This window comes from Tachyglossus aculeatus, chromosome 3 (assembly GCF_015852505.1).
Source record: "Tachyglossus aculeatus isolate mTacAcu1 chromosome 3, mTacAcu1.pri, whole genome shotgun sequence".
Lineage (NCBI taxonomy): Eukaryota > Metazoa > Chordata > Mammalia > Monotremata > Tachyglossidae > Tachyglossus > Tachyglossus aculeatus.
In genome coordinates, this window is record NC_052068.1 from 61,155,690 (window position 1) to 61,177,645 (window position 21,956).

The 21,956-nt window shown below is 40.6% G+C and overlaps 1 protein-coding gene across 4 annotated transcripts in view; it reads right to left on the reverse strand.

The window, feature by feature from the left end:
• RUFY2 (RUN and FYVE domain containing 2) overlaps positions 1 to 19,414 on the reverse strand; it is a 74,706-nt gene extending 55,292 nt beyond the window's left edge. For all 4 annotated transcript variants that reach the window (XR_005449813.1, XM_038743642.1, XM_038743641.1 and 1 more), the window contains exon 1: positions 19,219 to 19,414. Coding sequence is in view for 3 of the 4 variants with exons in the window: in XM_038743642.1 (XP_038599570.1) it covers positions 19,219 to 19,222 (4 nt within the window). In the remaining variant the exon portion in view is untranslated. The remainder of the gene's footprint in view (positions 1 to 19,218) is intronic.
• Between the last annotated feature and the right edge of the window lie 2,542 nt (positions 19,415 to 21,956).

Genomic DNA, 21,956 nt, shown 5'->3' on the forward strand with positions numbered 1-21,956 from the left:
TCCATGGCACCTCAGTTCTGACAATTTATTAAGCTTCCTAAGTATCACCCAAAGTTAGGACCACTGGTAAAAGGTAAAAAATATATATATATCTTTTAAATGTGAGGTAATGAAACAAGGAATTTAGAACCAAATCGCTCCCTCTAGACTGTACACTCCTTATCAATCAATCGTATTTATTGAGCGCTTACTGTGTGCAGAGCACTGTACTAAGCGCTTGGGAAGTACAAGTTGGCAACATATAGAGACAGTCCCTACCCAACAGTGGGCTCACAGTCCTTACAGGCAGGGAATGTGTCTGCTGTATTGTTGTGTTGTACTCTGTAGTACAGTGCTCTGCTTATGGTAAGCGCTCAGTAAATACAATTGATGAGAAAAACTTCAGCATAAAATGGGGAGAGCGCAAAAGTATGTGGCAATAATAATAACAATAATGATGGTATTTGTTAAGCGCTTACTATGTGCAAGGCACTGTTCTTAGCGCTGGGGAGGATACAAGGTGATCAGGTTGTCCCACGGGGGGCTCACAGTCTTAATCCCCATCTTACAGATGAAGGAACTGAGGCCCAGAGCAGTGAAGTGACTTGCCCAAAGTCACACAGCTGACAATTGGCGGAGCTGGGATTTGAACCCACGACCCCTGACTCCCAACCCAGGCTCTTTCCACTGAGCCACGCTGCTTCTCTATCTATAGACTAGGTAGTTTCCTGACACAGGAGCTCCGAATTAGCACAATAAAAATCCAGATGTAATAGTTTGATCATCATCATCAATCGTATTTATTGAGCGCTTACTATGTGCAGAGCACTGTACTAAGCGCTTGAGCACTGTACTAAGCGCTTCTCTAGGTAGGCTTCTTACTCTTCATCTCCCTTCATCAACTCTTGTACTTAGTACAGTGCTCTGATCACATTAAGCACTTAATTCCCTCGATTGACAGTGTGGAGGAAATGTTTCTGTGGACAGTAACAATCATCTAAAAATTACTTGTTACTGTCAAACTACCTAAGGTAAAATAATATACCATTATTTTAACACTTCTCCTTTTTGTTTCCTAGTGTTGTCACCATTGTTCTAGAGAGCAGATTGTAAATTTTCCCTCATTTTATCTCAGTGCTGCGGAGTTATTTCGAGCGGGCCACACCTAAAGGATAAAAAGCTACTTGTCTTAGGGTAGGGCACAACTGGCTTTCATTCAGCAGCACTATATTAATGTAATCCCGGCTCCGCCGAATGTCAGCTGTGTGACTTTGGGCAAGTCACTTCACTTCTCTGGGCCTCAGTTCCCTCATCTGTAAAATGGGGGTGAAGACTGTGAGCCCCCACCGTGGGACAACCTGTTCACCTTGTAACCTCCCCAGCGCTTAGAACAGTGCTTTGCACATAGTAAGCGCTTAATAAGTGCCATCATTATTATTATTATTAATTCCTTTACAGTATTTTCCCTCCAAGATACAAAAAACAAATGGTCAATTTCATTCTTCGACGGTGAATCTCACGCCAGGCCCCTTCTGCAATTGGTGGGGGCTTTGACTTCGGCGTAATAGATCTTCCTGTATTTGTAAACACAATTTTCACCGGCGGTCTTCAGCATAATAGATCTTCCTTTATTTGTAAACACAATTTTCACAGGTGGTTTTAATTTCACAGAGCCATTTTCACCACCCTAAAACCTCACTTCACAGAGCCATTTTCACTACCCTAAAACCTCATTACCAATCTATGAGGGCCTAGATATTGATAGTTTGAATTACACACGGTTGTGTTAACCAACCTGTGTGAAAAATGAACCCATGCTAAAATTTCAAAATGACGATGAACAAAATCTTTCAATCCCCCGAAATTCTCTAGCTTAAAATAGGGGATTGCAGAATCAGGGATAGTTTTGTTCAAACCGATATGACTGGATTTTACCACACGCAGAGAAAATGTACTCTCCCAGGTGCTTAGCTTGGTGTCCTGCACATAGTAAGCGCTCAAAACTATTGATTGAAATATTAATTCTACAATATATTAGCTGCACTTTGTAATAAAACTTTTGAATATTAAAAAGCCCAATATTTCTACAGTGCTCTGCACACAGTAAGCGCTCAATAAATACGATTGAATTGAATGAATTTCGCAGGGGGATTTAAAACTATTTTAAATTGTTTAAAAGCTGTGTGTCACGATAATGTTTTAAGGCCCCATTTTTTCTTATATATATTAAATCTGCATCTAACATCTCATTAATCCGCACAACTGTTTGCTCCAAACGCTCCAAAATACCGTTTGCACCCAATGGCAAGACAGATAACAGACTGGAGAAGCAGCGTGGCTCACTGGAAAGAGCCCGGGCTTTGGAGTCGGAGGTCAAGGGTTCGAATCCCGGCTCCGCCAATTGTCAGCTGTGTGACTTTGGGCAAGTCACTTCTCTGGGCCTCAGTTCCCTCATCTGGAAAATGGGGGTGAAGACTGTGAGCCCCCCGTGGGACAACCTGATCACCTTGTAACCTCCCCGGCGCTTAGAACAGTGCTTTGCACACAGTAAGCACTTAATAAATGCCATTATTATTATTATTATTATGAGAGAATGGAGTTTCTAAAGGTCACACTAACAAAAGACAAAATTGGACCTTGACATTCCTGATTCCCAGGGAATCCCAGGGAATCCCAGATCCCTGATTCTCGCTAACTGCCCACAGGGCCTCCTATTCCTCCACTAACCAGAAGTTCGTAGTGAAAAATCATCTTTCTACGCTTTTGAGCTCTAGTCTCTCAAGATCCCTTCCAGTTCTCTGAATGCTCTCCCACTAAACCCCGTCTACAAGAATTCCTCTGTGCTTCCTGACCCAAGCTCCCATTTCATGGAAATGGCCAGACTCTGGTGAAGAACCTCACCCCTTTAAATCAGAAAACATAAAGGCATCTTGCCACAATGTACCCTTTTTCTGCTTACCGTCTTTTTACAGTTTCTCACTGCATCTGGGGTGGATAATTACACATTTTGTATGCGACCAACACAAAAGGGGCAAGTTATACAAGGACCTTTTTTCCCTCCCCTTTTCCTACTACTTTCCTTTCTGGTTACACTGTAACCACGCAGGTCTCTGCATAAGGCACCTGTGCAGAGAGCTTTATCATTTATTATTTATTTATTGAGCGCTTACAGTGTACAGAGCACTGTACTGAGCGCTTGGAAAGTACAATTCAGCAACAAATAGAGATAATCCCTACCCAACAACTGTGTCCATCATCATCATCATCATCAATCGTATTTATTGAGCGCTTACTGTGTGCAGAGCACTGTACTAAGCGCTTGGGAAGTACAAATTGGCAACATATAGAGACAGTCCCTACCCAACAGTGGGCTCACAGTCTAAAAGGGGGAGACAAAACCAAACATACTAACAAAATAAAATAAATAGGTACCCCGCCTTCCTGCCACCTAAGGGGCTGTTTCTTAATAATAATAATGATTCATTCATTCATTCAATCGTATTTATTGAGCGCTTACTGTGTGCAAAGCACTGTACTAAGCGCTTGGGAAGTACAAGTTGGCAACATATCGAGACGGTCCCTACCCAACAGTGGGCTCAGGCTCTTGTTAAGTGCTTACTATGTGTCAAGCACTGTTGTAAGCGCTGGGGCCCCAAGTGTCACCCCACTATTTGGGGCCACCCTCACCACACCGCTCCTTAAGAATAGGGGTCCAACAAGGAAGGCGAGGCTCCTCTAGACTTTAAACATGTTATGGGCGGGGCATGTGCCCTATAATTCTGTTGTAATCAATCAATCAATCGTATTTATTGAGCGCTTACTGTGTGCAGAGCACTGTACTAAGCGCTTGGGAAGTACAAGCTGGCAACATATAGAGACAGTCCCTACCCAACAGTGGGCTCACAGTCTAGAAGGGGGAGACAGAGAACAAAAACCAAACATACTAACAAAATAAAATAAATAGAATAGATAGGTACAAGTAAAATAAATAGAGTAATAAATATGTACAAACATATATACATATATACAGGTGCTGTGGGGAAGGGAAGGAGGTAAGATGCGGGGGATGGAGGGGGGACGAGGGGGAGAGGAAGGCAGGGGCTCAGTCTGGGAAGGCCTCCTGGAGGAGATGAGCTCTCAGTAGGGCCACAAATAATAATTGTAATAATAGTGATTATTATTACGGTATTTGTTAAGCGCCTACTATGTGCCAGGCACTGGGGTGGACACAAACAAATCGGGTTGGACACGGTCCCTGTCCCACATGGGGCTCCCAGTCTTAATCTTCATTTCACAGGTGAGGTCACCGTGGCCCAGAGGAGTGAAATGACTTGCCCAAGGCCACACAGCAGGCAAGTACTGAACTCTCCCGGGTGCTTAGCACAGTGCTCTACACTTACTAAGCACTCTATAACAGTGCTCTGCACACAGTAAGCACTCAATAAATACGACTGATTGATTGATTACCTCCTTCCCCTCACCACCTGTATATATGTTTGTACGTATTTATTACTCTATTTTATTTGTACATATTTATTCTATTTTATTTTGTTAATATGTTTTGTCTTGTTATATGTATATATGTTTGTACATATTTATTACTCTATTTTACTTGTACATATCTACTCTATTTTATTTTGTTAATATGTTTTGTTATATGTATATATGTTTGTACATATTTATTACTCTATTTATTTATTTATTTTACTCGTACATATCTATTCTATTTCTTTTATTTTGTTAGTATGTTTGGTTTTGTTGTCTGTCTCCCCCTTCTAGACTGTGAGCCCGCTGTTGGGTAGGGACCGTCTCTAGATGTTGCCAACTTGGACTTCCCAAGCGCTTAGTACAGTGCTCTGCACACAGTAAGCGCTCAATAAATATGATTGATTGATTGATTGATCGATTACCTCCTTCCCCTCACCACCTGTGTACATGCTTGTATGTATTTATTACTCTATTTTATTGGTACATATTTATTCTATTTTATTTTGTTAATATGTTTTGTTATATGTATGTTTGTACATATTTAGGGTAGGGACCGTCTCTAGATGTTGCCAACTTGTGCTTCCCAAGCGCTTAGTACAGTGCTCTGCACACAGTAAGCGCTCAATAAATGATTGATTGATTGATCGATTACCTCCTTCCCCTCACCACCTGTATATATGTTTGTACGTATTTATTACACTATTTGTACATATTTATTCTTTTATTTTGTTAATATGTTTTGTTATATGTATATATGTTTGTACATATTTATTACTCTACTTATTTTACTTATACATATCTATTCTATTTATTTTATTTTGTCAGTATGTTTGGTTTTGTTCTCTGTCTCCCCCTTTTAGACTGTGAGCCCACTGTTGGGTAGGGACCGTCTCTAGATGTTGCCAACTTGTACTTCCCAAGTGCTTAGTACAGTGCTCTGCACACAGTAAGCGCTCAATAAATACGATTGATTGATTGATTGATGGATTGATGGTCCCATTCCGGATCCCTGGGGGAGGCTGAAAGGCATTGCACCATCACGCCCGTCATCTGCCAGAGGAGATTGGGTGGGTCGGGGGCAACAATCAATCAATCAATCTATTGATGGTACATATTGTGCGCTTAGTCTGTGCAGAGAGCGCTGTACTAGCGTTCGGGAGAATAGGATGCATCCTTTGGAAAGAGCCCGAGCTTGGGAGTCAGAGGTCGTGGGTTCTAATCCCGGCTCTGCCAATTGTCAGCTGTGTGACTTTGGGCAAGTCACTTTGCTTCTCTGTGCCTCAGTTACCTCATCTATAAAACGGGGAAGTCTGGGACTTCCCTACCCACTGTTGAGTCAGGACCGTCTCTATATGTTGCCAACTTGTACTTCCCAAGAGCTTAGTACAGTGCTCTGCACACAGTAAGTGCTCAATAAATACCATTGATTGATGATTGATTGATTGGGACAACCTGCTTACCTAGTATCTACCCCAGTACTTAGAACAGTGCTTGGCACATAGTAAGTGCTTAACAAATACCAACATTATTATTATTATTATTATTATTATTTAAATGGGGATTAAGACTGTGAGCCCGACGTGGGACCATCTGATTACCTTGCATCTTCCCCAGTGCTTAGAACAGTGCTTGGCACATAGTAAGCGCTCAACAAAAACCATCATTATAGAGAAGCAGTGTGGCTCAGTGGAAAGAGCCCGGGCTTGGGAGTCGGAGGTCATGGGTTCTAATCCCGGCTCTGCCGCTTGTCAGCTGTGTGACCCTGGGCACGGCACTTGACTTCTCTTTGCCTCAGTTACCTCATCTGGAAAATAGGGATGAAGGCTGTGAGCCCCACGTGAGACAACCTGATCATCTTGTATCCTTCCCGGTGCTTAGAACAGTGCTTGGCACATAGTAAGAGCTTAACAAATGCCATCATTATTATTATTATTATTCTCTGCGCCTCTTACCTCATCTGTAAAAGGGGGATGAAGACTGTGAGCCCCACGTGGGACAACCTGATCATCTTGTATCCTCCCCGGTGCTTAGAACAGTGCTTGGCACCTAGTAAGCGCTTAACAAATGCCATCATCATTATCATTATTATTATTATTATCCTTATTTCTCAAAGACTGGGCAAGGCTGCCTGAGCAGGCCCCTGAAATCCCTTCCCAGAGTCCTCCGCTGTCCTTGCCCCCTTTCCTCCACCTTCCGTTCAACCATTCATCGGATGGCGTTTCTTGAGCGCTGACGGTGTGCCAAGCACTGCGTTAAGCGCTAAGGAGAGTATGCTGCGACAATTAAGAAGATTCCTCTGGTCAACCGTTACCTCAGCCTCCCCGGGCCACCGCGTTGCGATGGCAACCCCGGCCCGACTGAGGTGAGCCGGCCGTCACCAGGCGCCACCAGCAGATGCCCCCTGAGACATTCATTTATTCCATCCTATTCATGTATTTATTCATTCAATCATTAAATCATATTCATTCAATCAATCGCAATAATTTTGGTATTTCCCAGACTGAGCCCCTTCCTCCCTCTCGTCCCCCTCTCCATCCCCCCATCTTACCTCCTTCCCTTCCGCACAGCACCTGGATATATGTTTGTACATATTCATTACTCTACTTATTTATTTTACTTGTACATATCTATTCTATTTATTTTATTTTGTTAGTAAGTTTGGTTTTGTTCTCTGTCTCCCCCCTTTTAGACTGTGAGCCCACTGTTGGGTAGGGACTGTCCCTATATGTTGCCAACTTGTACTTCCCAAGCGCTTAGTACAGTGCTCTGCACACCGTAAGCACTCAATAAATACGATTGATGATGATTACTCTACTTACTTATTTATTTAACTTGCACATATCTATTCTATTTATTTTATTTTGTTAGTAAGTTTGGTTTTGTTCTCTGTCTCCCCCTTTTAGACTGTGAGCCCACTGCTGGGTAGGGACTGTCTCTATATGTTGCCAACTTGTACTTTCCAAGCGCTTAGTACAGTGCTCTGCACACAGTAAGCGCTCAATAAATACGATTGATGATGATTACTCTATTTATTTAACTTGTACATATCTATTCTATTTATTTTATTTTGTTAGTATGTTTGGTTTTGTTCTCTGTCTCCCCCTTTTAGACTGTGAGCCCACTGCTGGGTAGGGACTGTCTCTATATGTTGCCAACTTGTACTTCCCAAGCGCTTAGTACAGTGCTCTGCACACAGTAAGCGCTCAATAAATGCGATTGATTGATTGATTGATTGGTATTTGTTAAGCGCTTCTGTTCTCAGCACTGGTAATCAGGTTGTCCCACATGGGGCTCACAGTCTTCATCCCCATTTTACACAGATGAGGTAACAGAGGCCCAGAGAAGTGAAGTGACTTGCCCGAAGTCACACAGCTGATGAGTGGCAGAGCAGGGATTAGAACCCGTGACCTCTGACTCCCAAGGCCGCACTCTTTCCACTGAGCCACGCTGCTGGGCGCTGACTGTGCGGGGCACTGGACTAAGCGCTTGGGAAAGTAGGGAAAGTACAATTAGGCACCAGACAGAGACGGTCCCTACCCAACAACGGGCTCACAGGCTAGAAGGGGGGGAAACAGACAACATGAGTTCAAATCCCGGCCCCGCCACTTGTCAGTGACTTTGGGCAAGTCACTTCACTGGGCCTCAGTTCCCTCATCTGTAAAATGGGGATAAAGACTGTGAGCCCCCCGTGGGACAATCCGATCACCTTGTATCCTCCCCAGTGCTTAGGAAAGTGCTTGGCACATAGTAAGCGCTTAACAAATGCCATCATTATTCATTCATTCAATCATATTTACTGAGCGCTTACTGTGTGCAGAGCACTGTACTGAGCGCTAGGAAAGTACAATTCCCCTACCCAACAACGGGCTCACAGACTAGAAGGGGGAGACATACGACATTCATTCATTCAATCGTTTTTATTGAGCGCTTACTGGGTGCACAGCGCACTGTACTAATCAATCAATCAATCGTATTCATTGAGCGCTTACTGTGTGCAGAGCACTGTACCAAGCGCTTGGGAAGTACAAGTTGGCAACATATAGAGATGGTCCCTTCCCAACAGCGGGCTCACAGTCTAAGCGCCTGGGAGGCACAAATCAGCAACATAGAGAGACGGTCCCTACCCAATAACAGGCTCCCAGTCTAGAAGGGGGAGACAGGCAACAAAACAAGTAGATATATGTATATATGTCCTGTATATATGTATATATGTCCTGTATATATGTTTGTACATATTTATTACTCTATTTATTTATTTTATTTGTACATATCTATTCTATTTATTTTATTTTGTTAGTATGTTTGGTTTTGTTCTCTGTCTCCCCCTTTTAGACTGTGAGCCCACTGTTGGGTACGGACTGTCTCTAGATGTTGCCAATTTGTACTTCCCAAGCGCTTAGTACAGTGCTCTGCACATAGTAAGCGCTCAATAAATACGATTGATGATGATGATGATGAAGTAGACAGGTGTCAATAACATCAGAATAAACAGAATTATAGCTATATACATATCATTAATAAAATAGAGTAAATATGGACAAATAAAATAGAGTAGTAAATCTGTACAAATATACACAAGTGCTGTGGGGAGGGGAAGGGGGGAGGGCGTCTAGCTTGTGAGCCAGTTGTTGGGTAGGGACCATCTCTATCTGGTGCCGACTTGTACTTCCCAAGCGCTTAGTCCAGTGCTCTGCACACAGTAAGCGCTCAATAAATACGATTGAATGGATGAATGAATGAATGAATGAATGAAGTAGGGATTGTCTCTATCTGTTGCCGACTTGTACCTCCCAAGCGCTTAGTCCAGTGCTCTGCACACAGTAAGCGCTCAATAAATACGATTGAATGGATGGATGGATGAATGAATGAATGAATGAAGTAGGGACTGTCTCTATCTATTGCCGACTTGTACCTCCCAAGCGCTTAGTAGCATGGCTACTAAGTAGCAGAAGCAGCGTGGCTCAGTGGAAAGAGCCCGGGCTTGGGAGTCAGAGGTCGTGGGTTCTAATCCCACCCCGCCACTTGTCAGCTGGGTGACTTTGGGCAAGTCATTTCACGTCTCTGGGCCTCAGTTCCCTCATCTGTCAAATGGGGATTAGGACTGTGAGCCCCTCCTGGGACTACCTGATGACCTTGTATCTACCCCTAGCGCTTAGAACAGTGCTTGGCACATAGAGAAGCAGCGTGGCTCAATGGAAAGAGCACGGGCTTTGCAGTCAGAGGTTGTGGGTTCAAATCCCGGCTCCGCCAATTTTCTGCTGGGTGACTCTGTGCAAGTCACTTAACTTCTCTGGGCCTCAGTGACCTCATCTGTAAAATAGGGACGAAGACTGTGAGCCCCCCGTGGGACAACCTGATCACCTTGTAACCTCCCCAGTGCTTAGAACAGTGCTTTGCACATAGTAAGCGCATAATAAATACAATCATTATTATGGTGAGCACTTAACAAATACCATCATCATCATTAGTCCAGTGCTCTGCACACAGTCAGCGCTCAATCAAGGTGACTGAATAGATGAATGAATGAAGTAGGGATTGTCTCTGTTGCCGACTTGTCCTTCCCAAGCGCTTAGTCCAGTGCTCTGCACACAGTCAGCGCTCAATCAATACAACTGAATGAATGGATGAATGAATGAATGAATGAAGTAGGGACTGTCTCTGGTGCCCGAACTGTCCTTCCCAAGCTCTTAGCGCAGTGCTGTGCACACAGTCAGCGCTCAATCAATACGACTGAATGGATGAATGAATGAATGAATGAATGAATGAATGAATGAAGTAGGGACTGCACCTGGTGCTGAACTGTCCTTCCCAAGCGCTTAGTCCAGGGCTCTGCACACAGTCAGCGATCAATACGACTGAATGGATGAATTAATGAATGAAGTAGGGATCGTCTCTCTCTGTTGCCGACTTGTCCTTCCCAAGTGCTTAGTCCAGTGCTCTGCACACAGTCAGTGCTCAATCAATACGACTGAATGGATGAAAGAATGAATGAATGAAGTAGGGACTGTCTCTGCTGCCGACTTGTCCTTCCCAAGCGCTTAGCACAGTGCTCTGCACACAGGGAGCACTCAATTAATATGACTGAATGAATAATATATGAATGAATGAAGTAGGGACCATCGCTGGTGCCGACTTGTCCTTCCCAAGCGTTTAGCATAGTGCTCTGCACAGACAGCGCTCAATCAATACGACTGAATGAATGAATGAATGAAGTAGGGACTGTCTCTGGTGACTTGTCCTTCCCAAGCGCTTAGCACAGTGCTCTGCACACAGGGAGCGCTCAATCAATATGACTGAGTGGATGAATGAATGAAGTAGGGGATGTCTCTGGTGCCGACTTGTCCTTCCCAAGCGCTTAGCACAGTGCTCTGCACACAGGGAGCGCTCAATCAATACGACTGAATGGATGAATGAAGTAGGGACTGTCTCTGGTGCCGACTTGCCCTTCCCAAGCACTTAGCACAGTGCTCTGCACACAGGGAGCGCTCAATCAATACGACTGAATGGATGAATGGACGGGGCGGGGGGGGATAGGGAGGAGAGGAGAACAGTCCTTGGCGCATAGTAAGCGCTTAACAAATGCCATCCAACTTGTCCTTCCCAAGCGCTTAGTCCAGTGCTCTGCACACAGTAAGCCCTCAATAAATTCACTCATTCATTCAATCGTATTTATTGAGCGCTTACTGTGTGCAGAGCACTGTACTAAGCACTTGGGAAGTCCAAGTCGACAACATCTAGAGATGGTCCCGACCCAGCAGTGGGCCCACAGTCTAGAAGGGGGAGACACAAAACAAAACATATTAACAAAATAAAATAAATATGTACAAATAAAATAAATACGTACAAATATATATATATATATATATATATATATACACACATATATACAGGTGCGGGGGGTGAATATATTTATATTTTATAAATAGAATAGGTGAATAGGTGAAGTAATAAATACGTACAAATATATATACATATAGACAGGTGCGGGGGTGTGTGAATATACTTATATTATATAAATATAATAGGTGAATAGGTGAAGTAATAAATACGTACAAATATATATACATATAGACAGGTGCGAGGGGGTGAATATATTTATATTATATAAATATAATAGGTGAGTAGGTGAAGTAATAAATATGCACAAATATATATACATATAGACAGGTGCGGGGGGGTGAATATATTTCTATTATATAAATAGAATAGGTGAATAGGTGAAGTAATAAATACGTACAAATATATATACATATAGACAGGTGCGGGGGGGTGAATATATTTACATTATATAAATAGAATAGGTGAGTAGGTGAAGTAATAAATACGTACAAATATATGTACATATAGACAGGTGCGGGGGGGTGAATATATTTATATTATATAAATAGAATAGGTGAATAGGTGAAGTAATAAATACGTACAAATATATATACATATAGACAGGTGCGGGGGGGTGAATATATTTATATTATATAAATAGAATAGGTGAATAGGTGAAGTAATAAATACGTACAAATATATGTACATATAGACAGGTGCGGGGGGGGTGAATATATTCATATTATATAAATAGAATAGGTGAATAGATGAAGTAATAAATACGTACAAATATATATACATATAGACAGGTGCGGGGGGGTGAATATATTTATATTATATAAATAGAATAGGTGAGTAGGTGAAGCAATAAATACGTACAAATATATATACACACAGACAGGTGCAGGGGGGGTGAATATATTTATATAAGTAGAATAGGTGAAGTAATAAATACGTACAAATCATCATCATCATCATCAATCGTATTTATTGAGCGCTTACTATGTGCAGAGCACTGTACTAAGCGCTTGGGAAGTACAAGTTGGCAACATCTAGAGACAGTCCCTACCCAACAGTGGGCTCACAGTCTAAAAGGGGGAGACAGGGAACAAAACCAAACACACTAACAAAATGAAATAAATAGAATAGATATGGACAAATAAAATAAATAAATAAATAAATAGAGTAATAAATATGTACAAACATATATACATATATACAGGTGCTGTGGGGAAGGGAAGGAAAATATAGACACATATAGACAGGTGCAGAGGGGGTGAATATATTTATATTATATAAATAGAATAGGTGAATAGGTGAAGTAATAAATACGTACAAATCATCATCATCATCATCAATCGTATTTATTGAGCGCTTACTATGTGCAGAGCACTGTACTAAGCGCTGGGGAAGTACAAATTGGCAACATCTAGAGACAGTCCCTACCCAACAGTGGGCTCACAGTCTAAAAGGGGGAGACAGGGAACAAAACCAAACATACTAACAAAATGAAATAAATAGAATAGATATGGACAAATAAAATAAATAGAGTAATATGTACAAACATATATACATGTGCTGTGGGGAAGGGAAGGAAAATATAGACACATATAGAGAGGTGCAGGGGGGGTGAATATATTTATATTATATAAATAAAATAGGTGAATAGGTGAAGTAATAAATACCTACAAATATATATACATATAGACAGGTGCGGGGGTGTGTGAATATATTTATATTATATAAATAGAATAGGTGAATAGGTGAAGCAATAAATATGTACAAATATATATACATATAGACAGGTGCAGGGGGGTGAATATATTTATATTATATAAATATAATAGGTGAGTACGTGAAGTAATAAATACGTACAAATATATATATATACATATATACAGGTGCGGGGGTGTGTGAATATATTTATATTAAAAAAATAGAATAGGTGAATAGGTGAAGTAATAAATACGTACAAATATATATACATGTAGACAGGTGCGGGGGGGGTGAATATATTTATATTATATAAATAGAATAGGTGAATAGGTGAAGTAATAAATACGTACAAATCATCATCATCATCATCAATCGTCTTTATTGAGCGCTTACTATGTGCACAGCACTGTACTAAGCGCTTGGGAAGTACAAGTCGGCAACATCTAGAGACAGTCCCTACCCAACAGTGGGCTCACAGTCTAAAAGGGGGAGACAGGGAACAAAACCAAACATACTAACAAAATGAAATAAATAGAATAGATATGGACAAATAAAATAAATAGAGTAATATGTACAAACATATATACATATATACAGGTGCTGTGGGGAAGGGAAGGAAAATATAGACACATATAGACAGGTGCAGGGGGGTGAATATATTTATATTATATAAATAAAATAGGTGAATAGGTGAAGTAATAAATACGTACAAGCATATATACATATAGACAGGTGCGGGGGTGTGTGAATATATTTATATTATATAAATAGAATAGGTGAATAGGTGAAGTAATAAATACGTACAAATATATATACATATAGACAGGTGCAGGGGGGTGAATATATTTATATTATATAAATAGAATAGGTGAGTAGGTGAAGTAATAAACACGTACAAATATATATATATACATATATACAGGTGCGGGTGTGTGTGAATATATTTATATTATATAAATAGAATAGATGAATAGGTGAAGTAATAAATACGCACAAATATATATACGTATAGACAGGTGCGGGGGGGTGAATATATTTATATTATATAAATAGAATAGGTGAAGTAATAAATACGTACAAATATATATACATATAGACAGGTGCGGGGGGGATATATTTATATTATATAAATATAATAGGTGAGTAGGTGAAGTAATAAATACGCACAAATATATATACATATAGACAGGTGCAGGGGGGATGAATATATTTATATTATATAAATAGAATAGGTGAATAGGTGAAGTAATAAATACGTACAAATATATATACATATAGACAGGTGCGGGGGGGTGAATATATTTATATTATATAAATAGAATAGGTGAATAGGTGAAGTAATAAATACGTACAAATATATATACATGCAGACAGGTGCAGGGGGGGTGAATATATTTATATTATATAAGTAGAATAGGTGAAGTAATAAATATGTACAAATCATCATCATCATCATCAATCGTATTTATTGAGCGCTTACTATGTGCAGAGCACTGTACTAAGCGCTTGGGAAGTACAAGTTGGCAACATCTAGAGACAGTCCCTACCCAACAGTGGGCTCACGGTCTAAAAGGGGGAGACAGGGAACAAAACCAAACGTACTAACAAAATGAAATAAATAGAATAGATATGGACAAATAAAATAAATAAATAGAGTAATAAATATGTACAAACATATATACATATATACAGGTGCTGTGGGGAAGGGAAGGAAAATATAGACACATATAGACAGGTGCAGGGGGGGTGAATATATTTATATTATATAAACAGAATAGGTGAATAGGTGAAGTAATAAATACGTACAAATATATATACATATAGACAGGTGCGGGGGTGTGTGAATATATTTATATTATATAAATAGAATAGGTGAATAGGTGAAGTAATAAATACGTACAAATATATGTACATATAGACAGGTGCAAGGGGGGTGAATATATTTGTATTATATAAATAGAATAGGTGAATAGGTGAAGTAATAAATATGTACAAATCATCATCATCATCATGAATCGTATTTATTGAGCGCTTACTATGTGCAGAGCACTGTACTGAGTGCTTGGGAAGTACAAATTGGCAACAACTAGAGACAGTCCCTACCCAACAGTGGGCTCACAGTCTAAAAGGGGGAGACAGGGAACAAAACCAAACATACTAACAAAATGAAATAAATAGAATAGATATGGACAAATAAAATAAATAGAGTAATAAATATGTACAAACATATATACATATATACAGGTGCTGTGAGGAAGGGAAGGAAAATATAGACACATATAGACAGGTGCGGGGGGGTGAATATATTTATATTATATAAATAAAATAGGTGAATAGGTGAAGTAATAAATACGTACAAATATATATACATATAGACAGGTGCGGGTGTGTGTGAATATATTTATATTATATAAATAGAATAGGTGAATAGGTGAAGTAGTAAATACGTACAAATATATATACATATAGACAGGTGCAGGGGGGTGAATATATTTATATTATATAAATATAATAGGTGAGTAGGTGAAGTAATAAATACGTACAAATATATATATATATATACATATATACAGGTGCGGGGGTGTGTGAATATATTTATATTATAAATAGAATAGGTGAACAGGTGAAGTAATAAATACGTACAAATATATATACATATAGACAGGTGCAGGGGGGTGAATATATTTATCATCATCATCAATCGTATTTATTGAGCGCTTACTATGTGCAGAGCACTGTACTAAGCGCTTGGGAAGTACAAATTGGCAACATCTAGAGACGGTCCCTACCCAATAGTGGGCTCACAGTCTAAAAGGGGGAGACAGGGAACAAAACCAAACGTACTAACAAAATGAAATAAATAGAATAGATATGGGCAAACAAAATAAATAAATAAATAGAGTAATAAATATGTACAAACATATATACATATATACAGGTGCTGTGGGGAAGGGAAGGAAAATATAGACACATATAGACAGGTGCGTGGGGGTGAATATATTTATATTATATAAATAAAATAGGTGAATAGGTGAAGTAATAAATACGTACAAATATATATACATATAGACAGGTGCTGGGGTTTGTGAATATATCTATATTATATAAATAGAATAGGTGAATAGGTGAAGTAATAAATACGTACAAATATATGTACATATAGACAGGTGCAAGGGGGGTGAATATATTTATATTATATAAATAGAATAGGTGAATAGGTGAAGTAATAAATACGTACAAATCATCATCATCATCAACAATCGTATTTATTGAGCGCTTACTATGTGCAGAGCACCGTACTAAGCGCTTGGGAAGTACAAGTCGGCAACATCTAGAGACGGTCCCTACCCAGCAGTGGGCTCACAGTCTAAGAGGGGGAGACAGCGAACAAAACCAAACATACTAACAAAATGAAATAAATAGAATAGATATGGACAAATAAAATAAATAAATAGAGTAATAAATATGTACAAACATATATACATATATACAGGTGCTGTGGGGAAGGGAAGGAAAATATAGACACATATAGACAGGTGCAGGGGGGGTGAATATATTTATCTTATATAAATAGAATAGGTGAATAGGTGAAGTAATAAATACGTACAAATCATCATCGTCATCATCAATCGTATTTATTGAGCGCTTACTATGTGCAGAGCACTGTACTAAGCGCTTGGGAAGTACAAATTGGCAACATCTAGAGACGGTCCCTACCCAACAGTGGGCTCACAGTCTAAAAGGGGGAGACAGGGAACAAAACCAAACATACTAACAAAATGAAATAAATAGAATAGATATGGACAAATAAAATAAATAAATAAATAGAGTAATAAATATGTACAAACATATATACATATATACAGGTGCTGTGGGGAAGGGAAGGAAAATATAGACACATATAGAGAGGTGCGGGGGGGTGAATATATTTATATTATATAAATAAAATAGGTGAATAGGTGAAGTAATAAATATGTACAAATATATATACATATAGACAGGTGCGGGTGTGTGTGAATATATTTATATTATATAAATAGAATAGGTGAATAGGTGAAGTAATAAATACGTACAAATATATATACATATAGACAGGTGCAGGGGGGTGAATATATTTATATTATATAAATATAATAGGTGAGTAGGTGAAGTAATAAATACGTACAAATATATATATATACATATATACAGGTGCGGGTGTGTGTGAATATATTTATATTATATAAATAGAATAGGTGAATAGGTGAAGTAATAAATACATACAAATATATATACATATAGACAGGTGCGGGGGTGTGTGAATATATTTATATTATATAAATAGAATAGGTGAAGTAATAAATACGTACAAATATATATGCATATAGACAGGTGCAGGGAGGGTACATATATATATACATATATACAGGTGCGGGGGGGTGAATATATTTATATTATATAAATAGAATAGGTGAGTAGGTGAAGTAATAAATACGCACAAATATATATACATATAGACAGGTGCAGGGGGGTGAATATATTTATATTATATAAATAGAATAGGTGAATAGGTGAAGTAATAAATATGTACAAACATATATACATATAGACAGGTGCGGGGGGGTGAATATATTTATATTATATAAATAGAATAGGTGAATGGGTGAAGTAATAAATACGTACAAATATATGTACATATAGACAGGTGCAAGGGTGGTGAATATATTTATATTATATAAATAGAATAGGTGAATAGGTGAAGTAATAAATACGTACAAATCATCATCATCATCATCAATCGTATTTATTGAGCGCTTACTATGTGCAGAGCACTGTACCAAGCGCTTGGGAAGTACAAATTGGCAACACATAGAGACAGTCCCTACCCAACAGTGGGCTCACAGTCTAAAAGGGGGAGACAGGGAACAAAACCAAACATACTAACAAAATGAAATAAATAGAATAGATATGGACAAATAAAATAAATAAATAAATAGAGTAATAAATACGTACAAACATATATACATATATACAGGTGCTGTGGGGAAGGGAAGGAAAATATAGACACATATAGACAGGTGCAGGGGGGGTGAATATATTTATATTATATAAATAGAATAGGTGAATAGGTGAAGTAATAAATACGTACAAATCATCATCATCATCAATCGTATTTATTGAGCGCTTACTATGTGCAGAGCACCGTACTAAGCGCTTCGGAAGTACAAGTCGGCAACATCTAGAGACGGTCCCTACCCAACGGTGGGCTCGCAGTCTAAAAGGGGGAGACAGGGAACAAAACCAAACATATTCACAGAATAAAACAGATAGAATAAATATGTACAAGTAAAATAAGTAAATAGAGTAATAAATATGTACAAACATATATACATATATACAGGTGCTGTGGGGAAGGGAAGGAAAATATAGACACATTATATAGCATAGTATATATATTATATATATAGTATAGTATATATATACTATATATACTATATAGTATATACAGTATATATATAGTATATACTATATATACTATATAGTATATACTATATATTGTATATACTATATAGAAAATATAGACACATTATATAGTATATACACATTACACAAAATATAGACACAGGTGCGGGGGGTATATATATATATATATACTATATATACACTATATAGTATATACAATATATATAGCATATATATACTACATATATACTATATAGAAAATATAGACACATTATATAGTATATACACATTACACAAAATATAGACACAGGTGCGGGGGGTATATATATATACTATATATACACTATATAGTATATACAATATATATAGCATATATATACTACATATATACTATATAGTATATACTATATAGAAAATATAGACACATTATATAGTATATACACATTACACAAAATATAGACACAGGTGCGGGGGGTATATATATATATACTATATATACACTATATAGTATATACAATATATATAGCATATATATACTACCTATATACTATATAGTATATAGTATATACTATATAGAAAATATAGACACATTATATAGTATATACACATTACACAAAATATAGACACAGGTGCGGGGGGGTGAATATATTTATATTATATAAATAGAATAGGTGAATATATTTATTCAATCATAAATACGATTGAATGAATAAATGAATGCTGATGATGATGAAGATAAGGGGGGGGCTCAGTGTGGGTCGGCGTTGGGCTTACCCATGGCGGCTGGGGGTCGGGGGGCCGTCGCGCTTTGGGGGGCTTCCTCAGGCCGGGCCTCACAGCGCCCCCGGCGGCGGGACAGGCCGCCCTGCGGCGATGGCGGAGGGGACGCCGACGACGAGGCGGAGGAGAAGGAGGAGGAGGAGGAAGATGGAGGCGCCCAGGGGGCGGGGAGGCGCAGGGCCAGGCGGGGCGCGGCCGGCAGGAAGGGGGCCAACAGGGCGTCGGCGCCCAGGGCCAGGCCCGAGCGGGACCCGGACGGAAACATGGCGGCCCGGGCCCGGGCTCCTTCCCGGCAGCCCTCGGGGCCGCGCCTCAGCCTCGGGGGGTGACGATGGACGCGGGGACGGAGGGGAGGGCTGAGGAGAAATCAGCAGCATCGTCATCGTAGTAGCCATTCGGTCATCAGCGTCATCATCATAATAATACCCATAAGGTCATTCAATCGGATTGATTGATTGATCGGGCGCCGACTGCGTGCTGAACACGCGTAGAGTTGGCACAAGATGGAGGCGGTCCCGACCCCACAACGGGCCCACAGGCTAGAGGGGGGGAAGATGGAGGGGCCGAAGGGGTGGGCTGAGGAGAAATCATCATCCTCATAATAATGGTATCCATCTAGGCATTCGATCGTATTGAGGGATTGAGCGCCGACTGGGTGCGGAACACGCTTGGAGTCGGCACCGGATAGAGGCGGTCCCGACCCAACAACGGGCCCACAGGCTAGAAGGGGGGAAGGTGGTGGGGCTGAAGGGGTGGGCTGAGGGGAAATCATAATAATGATAATAATATCCATTCAGTCGTATTGATTGATTGAGCGCTGACTGCGTGCTGAACACACTTGGAGTCGGCACCGGATAGAGGCGGTCCCGACCCAACAAGGGCCCACAGGCTAGAAGGGGGGAAAATGGTGGGGCCGAAGGGGTGGGCTGAGGAGAAATCATCATCATCATCATAATAATATCCAGGCAAGACAAGGGGGCCAAAGGGGTGGGCTGAGGAGAAATAATAATAATATCCATCAGTCATTCGATCGTATTGATTGATTAAGCACTGACTGCGTGCTGAACACACTTGGAGTTGGCACCGGATAGAGACGGTCCCGACCCAACAACAGGCCCACAGGCTAGAAGGGGGGAAGATGGCGGGGCCAAAGGGGTGGGCTGAGGAGAAATCATCATAGTAATAATAGTATCCATTCAGTCATTCAGTCGTATTGATTGATTGAGCGCTGACTGCGTGCTGAACATGCTTGGAGTTGGCACCGGATAGAGGCGGTCCCGACCCAACAACGGGCCCACAGGCTAGAAGGGGGGAAAATGGTGGGGCCGAAGGGGTGGGCTGAGGAGAAATCATCATCATCATCATAATAATAGTATCCATTCAGTCATTCAATTGTATTGATTGATTGAGCACTGACTGCGTGCTGAACACACTTGGAGTCGGCACCGGATAGAGGCGGCCCCGACCCAACAACGGGTCCACAGGCTAGAAGGGGGGAAGATGGCGGGGCCGAAGGGGTGGGCTGAGGAGAAATCATCATCATCATAATAATATCCATTCAGTCATTCAGTCGTATTGATTGATTGGGCGCTGACTGGGTGCTGAACACACTTGGAGTTGGCACCAGATAGAGACGGTCCCGACCCAACAACGGGCCCACAGTCTAGAAGGGGGGAAGACAAGGGGGCCGAAGGGGTGGGCTGAGGAGAAATCATAATAATAATAATAATAATATCCATTCAGTCATTCAGTCGTATTGATTGATTGAGCGCTGACTGCGTGCTGAACACACTTGGAGTTGGCACCAGATAGAGACGGTCCCGACTGAACCGTTAACGGGCCCACAAGCTAGAAAGGGGGAAGACGGCGGGGCCGAAGGCATGGGCTGAGGAGAAATAATAATAATATCCATTCAGTCATTCGATTGTATTGATTGAGCGCTGACTGGGTGCAGAACACGCTTGAAGTCGGCACCGCATAGAGACGGTCCCGACCCAACAACGGGCCCACAGGCTAGAAGAGGGGAAGACGGCGGGGCCGAAGGCGTGGGCTGAGGAGAAATCATCGTAATAATAATAATGGTATCCATTTAGTCATTCGATCATATTGATTGATTGAGCGCTGACTGGGTGCGGAACACGCTTGGAGTCGTCACCGGATAGAGACGGTCCCGACCCAACAACAGGCCCACAAGCTAGAAGAGGGGAAGACGGGGAGCCGAAGGGGTGGGCTGAGGAGAAATTATCATAATAATAATAATATCCATTCAGTCATTCAGTCGTATTGATTGATTGAGCGCTGACTGGGTGCAGAACACGCTTGAAGTCGGCACCGGATAAAGACGGTCCCGACCCAACAACAGGCCCACAGGCTAGAAGAGGGGAAGATGGCGGGGTCGAAGGCGTGGGCTGAGGAGAAATCATAATAATAATAGTAACCATTCAGTCTTTAGCAAAATTGGCTCGAGGGGCTCCTTTTGCAAGAAAATTCCCTCAGTTTGGGCTCGGGACTCCCAAGCATTCCTGCCGACATTTCTGCCTCATTTTCCAGCTTTCCTCCTTTCACAACTAGTGCCTGTTCCGTCGAAGAAACGAGCGCTACCAAGTTGACTTGCTTGCAGTATCATCCCCCGCTCGAGCTATGAAGATAATTCCAGATACCAAATTTAATAATGATATTTTTAAAAGCACTCACTACGTGCCAACCATTTTATTAAGCGCTACAATGGACAC